This window comes from Cyprinodon variegatus, unplaced genomic scaffold (assembly GCF_000732505.1).
Source record: "Cyprinodon variegatus isolate N-32 unplaced genomic scaffold, C_variegatus-1.0 Scaffold1209, whole genome shotgun sequence".
NCBI classification, from domain to species: domain Eukaryota; kingdom Metazoa; phylum Chordata; class Actinopteri; order Cyprinodontiformes; family Cyprinodontidae; genus Cyprinodon; species Cyprinodon variegatus.
Window position 1 is genome coordinate 7874 of NW_015151662.1, and position 6072 is coordinate 13945.

At 36.7% G+C, this 6072-nt stretch overlaps 1 protein-coding gene across 1 annotated transcript in view; it reads left to right on the plus strand.

The window, feature by feature from the left end:
• The first annotated feature begins 1368 nt into the window (after positions 1-1368).
• The window catches only part of LOC107102129 (ras-related protein Rab-8B), a 7571-nt gene continuing 2867 nt past the window's right edge, over positions 1369-6072 (plus strand). Inside the window, exons 1-6 of the mRNA XM_015401310.1 lie at positions 1369-1610; positions 4568-4628; positions 4731-4791; positions 4898-4975; positions 5082-5171; positions 5272-5337. Of these exons, the coding sequence (XP_015256796.1) occupies positions 1487-1610; positions 4568-4628; positions 4731-4791; positions 4898-4975; positions 5082-5171; positions 5272-5337 (480 nt within the window). The 5' untranslated portion in view covers positions 1369-1486. The remainder of the gene's footprint in view (positions 1611-4567; positions 4629-4730; positions 4792-4897; positions 4976-5081; positions 5172-5271; positions 5338-6072) is intronic.

The window sequence follows — 6072 nt, forward strand, 5'->3', positions numbered from 1 at the left end:
TAAACTGAATTGAACTGAATTGAATTCACCTCATTGATTTGCATTGTGAATTGGTCTGAAAACATTCCAATTTCTCTAAATTAGTGAAAAGCTAATTTGATTACATCCCAAATTTTTCAATATAAACTTTGGTTTTAAACACAAGATACATCTAAAACTGTAATGTGGTTTTCAACCATGTTTCCCCTTCCTCTTTGTACATAGTAGTTTGGTTTAGTTGAGTTTCACTAGTTTTAGTGAAGAGTTTTAAACTGAAATATTTCTGACTTGGTGCTGAATGATTTTTGTTAATAAACTCATATTTTGAACAGAAGTTGTGGTGAATTTATTCCATGTATGTGCAGAATTAACTGTTTGACCATGATTTGAGCTCGAATCACTCTTTCAATTATTGTTTTAACACACAGCTAGTAGGGCGTGTGTTCATAAACAATATATAACAGCCCGATATAATATCTGACTAAATAAGATATTTACCACCCCTACCGGGGAACCCTATCGTTGTCGTCTTTGATGCGGCCCTCCATCGAGGCGTCGTCTGCAAACTTCACGATGTGATTGGTGGTGAACCTGGGGAAGCCAAAGCCTACAGCTTCCGCAGATCCTCCCGTCCTGCTCCTCTCCGATTTCCTCAGAGTTTGAGGAGAGAATGCATCATATTAGATTCAAAGCATCAAAACATGCGGAAATGAACCAGGGTTTCCGCGGATCATTAAAAATCATTAAATTATGGCCTTAATTGGCACTAAAATTAATTAGATGTTTATCGTGGCATTTGAAATGCTTTATTAAAAAATGTTTATAAAAACAATTTCGTCAAATATATTATATTGAGATTCATTTGCGTCGAACTGCTTGCAGTTGATCATAAAGCCGTATGTTTGGAAAAGAAGCTCGGGGTGGGGAAAAAGCTAGAGAATATATATAGGTCCTTCATATTTCATGTACACTAATAACTAAGGGTGTGCAAAATAATCGTCCTGACGATGCATCGCGATTCTAATTTTTGTGATCAACTGCATCGATTCTTGAAGGCAAGAATCGATNATTCTTCTATCTCCTATTAAGTGAGATCACATTGTACGATGTATTATTAATATGAACTGTTTCACATGAAACACCAAACTGTGATAACTGTGATTAAATTCAGTGTAAACAAATGCCATATGTTGCCACCCCTAAAAAATTCCTGCCCCCCTCTTGCCACCCCATAAATACTTTTCTAGATCCGCCGCTGCCCTAATCCTCTTCCGTACTGACAGGCTCCATACCCCTATCTTTAAAGACAGGGGTCTGGATAGGGGTACTTTTTTCTGGAACTACATATCCCACAAGGCAAAGCGAAAACACTGACGTCACCACCTCCGGCACCGGTCTGCTGTTTGCAGTCTGGCCGACAGCTGAAGATATCCACACGGGTGGACCCCTCCTCCCTTTGACGGCTTTTTTTTATTTTCTTCTCCGCAGAAAATTGGACTTTTAAAAGATGGCGAAAACATATGACTACCTCTTCAAACTGCTGCTCATAGGAGACAGCGGCGTCGGAAAGACATGTCTGCTGTTCAGATTCAGCGAGGACTCCTTCAACACCACCTTCATATCCACAATAGGTGAGTATATATATACCCCATGGAAAATAAAATATCGCATTTTAAACTCTACAGCCATTTACCGAACCTTTGACAAGACTGCCTTAGCAGAAATGCCTGGAAGAAAGCTGCTGTGATTCATATCACAGAGACTTGCTGTATGTTAATGAGATTTACATGGATAAATGTGAGACAATGGGCGTGATGGTAACAATTCCCTCCTGTTAGCTCAGCTCCATCAAATATGTCCAATGCAATGTGCTTCTCATTATAGGCAAATACCACTGCTGCTGATGTGGTCTCCATATCCATTATAATAAGGATTTGGTCACAAAAGAGTACCGTTATATATATTTATTTAAATGTCTTTTAACCTTTATAAAACTCTCCGTATTGTCAGAGAATTTGTCTGGTTTCCTGTGTGAAAAAGTGTTAAAATAATATGTTAGTGATCAACAAAGTAAGCTTGATCTCATGTTCAAGGTACATGATCGGGGTGGAAATGTTTTGAAGGAAATTCAACTTTATTATTGGCTAGGATAGGCGCCAGAACCTCAGGGTCAATCTGTCCTGTTCCAAAAGGAAAATTAACAAGCACAACATCCATATTTTTTTAAATGAAGACAAACTATACTATCCTACAGCCTTTGCTAACAAATAGACACATATATTTAAACATCTGTGCTCTCCAAATAAAAGATATAGTGGGTAAAATCTTTCAGGTTTGAGTTCTGGGGCGTAAATCTTTTCCATTGTCATTACTTACCTACTATTATCATTAATCATTCTGCATAAAATTGATATTTTCAAGTACTAATATCTACATAAGTTGCTTGCTTAATACGTTTTTATTAAAATATTTATTTATCTATGATTTCCCCGAATACTCCTAAATGACTTGCAGAGACGCATAATTCTCTCTTTACCCCATAAAAAACTAAAAATCTAGCTCTGAAAAGAGCATGAATTCTGCACTTATCATCTTTAATGTTAGTATATTGATGTGCATAATTAACCACAGTGCTTTTTGTTGTCAAGTAATTGTTACTATGTGAAAAAGTTAAATGTTTTAAATATTCCACTTGAGAGTATTACTGCTGCCACAGTCTGTTTTAGAGGGGAAAAAAGGGTAGGGGTGGCCAGTGATTGGCTAAGAGTGGCCATGGCCACCCCTGGCCCCCCATCTAGCTTGGCCCCTGGTTCATAGAATTTATTCTCCATGCATTGTCTATTGTTCTGTTGTCCATTGTAAAACAGGGGTCTTCAAAATTTTCCAGGCCAAGGACCCCCAAACTGATTGCGAGATGGAGCGGGGACCCCCTACTTATATATATTGTATGAAATAGTTTTATATCAAACTGGTCCTATAGTCACTCTATTACAGATGGAGTAATGTACAAAAGTAATTTCTCCCTTAGACTATTACAGTATTTTTGGTTGTGAATGAAACGGTGCCCAGCTTGAAAGAGCCCCTGTTTGTCGATGAATGTGTGCATTGATGACTGAAAGACATCTGCTGCCTCCATTTATCTGTTTACTACAGTGTGTTGAATTCATGTTAATGTGGATTTAAAGACATTTCAATTACTAGAAAAAATTACAGGGGGAGATATAAAAAAAAGTCTAATCAACCAAAACTTTCACGACCCCCATGCAGTAACTCCATGGACCCACTAGGGCTCACGGACCCCCTGTTGAAGACCTCTGGGGTAAAAAATATTAACCTGACAACAGCCAGATGCATGTTTCGCTAGGCGGAGCGAGACATGCATCTGGCTGTTGTCAGGTTAAAAAAATATACCCTGACATTCATTGTTGAAGCTAGATCATCACAAACACACTGATTTGGGGCAGAACTTTGGTTAATACACACTTTGCATTAACCAAAAAGGTCAAACAATCAGTGACAAGGAAGTTAAAACCATACAACAATTAAAGCAGCTCTTTTCCTTACCTGCAATAAAAAAGCATTGGCCAAATTAGCTTTTTTTAATAATGAAAAGCAAAAAGCAATGTTTTAAATGCTAATTGTAAGTACATTTTTATTGGTATTGCAGTAAGAAAGTAATAATCAGTATTTGGTTAATAACATTAGATAAGATAACAGCAAAGTGCTCGATATTGACAGTTTTTGGTGGATCTAAGTTACTGACTTACGGTATATAAAAGGAACAAAAGGGGATGAACTAATTTATATTAATATATTTTTATTCACTAATGGTGATCTGATTTTTCTAATATTTTAATATATACATCTATGCAGTCACTGACTGACTTTCTATATTTTGTGTAATTTTTTTTTTAAAGCAAATACGTATAAAATATTATATTGGAGAAGTTTTATAAAGATGTCAAAATCATTTTTATAAGTTTGCACAACATTTTGTTGTGGGGATTCTTGCTAGTCTTTCTGGGGCTTTTATTTTGTTTACATCGATTATAGAACCATTGTTTAGCCCTTGGTGCAATTGCAAGAAATGATCACTCATTGAAAGAAAAACTAAACTGGACTCACTGTTTTCAGGCTTAACAAGTTTACATGAATTAACTGTTTGAATGAAAAAAAATATCTTTTGGTTGTTTTGTCATCAAGACGGAATATAATCTGCAGTAAATAACCATTTAGGAGCCTTTAGTAAACGATTATTAACTTGTTTTATGGGTTCTCACTCTTTTTACCATAAGTTCACTGATGTCTCCAACACAAAATCGAAGTTAGCCTTTAATCCCCCCAAACCTTTTATTTTGATGTTCTCAAGGTAAAACTGATTTATTTTCTAATTAAGCTTTAATTAGGAGAGTCACCCCCCCCCTCTGTATCAACTGTACCATCAATCCATCCATAGAAATTTACTATAAAAAACTTTATGTTGTCCAACTGATCTGCAGTTTGTATTTAGAAAACTAGGACATTTAGTTCTGAAAATATAGAGGAACTTTGAATTCTTCTCTGACCCTATTTTGTTGTTCAAATACAGGGATTGACTTCAAGATCAGAACCATAGAGCTGGAAGGAAAAAGAGTCAAACTCCAGATTTGGTAAAGTCTCTTTTTAATCGTTTAGTCATTTCTAAAATAAAAGACAAACTGTTACAATAAGAGCAGCAGCTCTAACGTTTATTTTCTTCCTTCTGATGTCAGGGACACTGCAGGACAGGAAAGGTTTCGCACCATTACCACAGCATACTACAGAGGCGCCATGGTAAGGCCATGCTCTTCTTAACCTGCTCACTCTAAATCTACCCCCATCTTTTTCACCTCATGGCTTACTGATGTAGTCTTTTTCTTTCTTTTTTTCTCCTCCTCAGGGAATTATGTTGGTCTATGACATCAGCAACGAGAAGTCCTTCGACAACATCAAAAACTGGATCAGAAACATTGAAGAGGTGATTTCAAACTTCAGAATAAAAATGGTTTAAGATGTTCTGCTTTACGTCTGCTTTGTGCTTTTAGCATTCTTTTCCTTTAAATGAGCCTTTCTAATATTTCCAGCACGCCTCATCTGACGTGGAGAAAATGATCCTGGGTAACAAATGCGACATGACTGACAGGAGACAGGTGTCGAAGGACCGTGGTGAAAAAGTGAGTCTCTGCAGCCTGCACTCACAGTAAAACCTTCCAGAAAGCAAATGCAGTTTGGAAATAAACCAAAACTAAAACTGTTAACTTAAATCTCCCTCAGCTGGCCATCGATTATGGAGTGAAGTTCTTAGAAACTAGCGCCAAGTCTGGCTTAAATGTAGAAGAGGTAAGTGGAGCGCTTTTATTCTAAACATAAAGCTGGAAAGGAATAAAACTTGTATTTACAGACTCTGTGGGAATAAAACTACGCACCTCACCTCAGTGGAGCGGAATTCATGTGATATCAAAACACAAAGAAGGACATAAACTATGAAGACTTGTATAAGCTGTGTCATCTTTTACACTTAAAAATCTGAAAAATTTTGGATGCATCTTTGAGTCAATACAAAGTGCGCTACTCAGACTTTGACTAGGCCATTCAAACACATGCGTATGCTTTGTTTGAAACCGTTTTATTGTAGCTCTGGCTCTATGTTTAAGTTAATTGGAGGCTGAATCAGCTCCAGAAATTATTTTTGCTCCCAATAGATTTAGATATGAAATTATTTAAGTCCGATTAAGTGGATTGTTTCAGTTAGAAAATAAAAAGAACTTCTAACAAAAGGTAAGAAAACCGTTTTAGAGGATTATTGAAAACAAAAAAATGTATTAATTCAAATAAATCATGTCAAAAAATGGCTTTAAAACAATTAAACTGATACCTAAAATGCTGACCAGCTTTTTGTTTGTAAATGTAAATGTAAATATAAATCAGTGGTTCCCAAAGTGTGGGGCGCGCCCCCTAGGGGGGGCGCAATGCCATTGCAGGGGGGGCGCGGGAAGCGGTATGGATGAATGAAAAAAAAAAAAAAAAAAAAAACAGTGCTTGCTTGACTGAGCATAATGGACAGTTGTGACACTG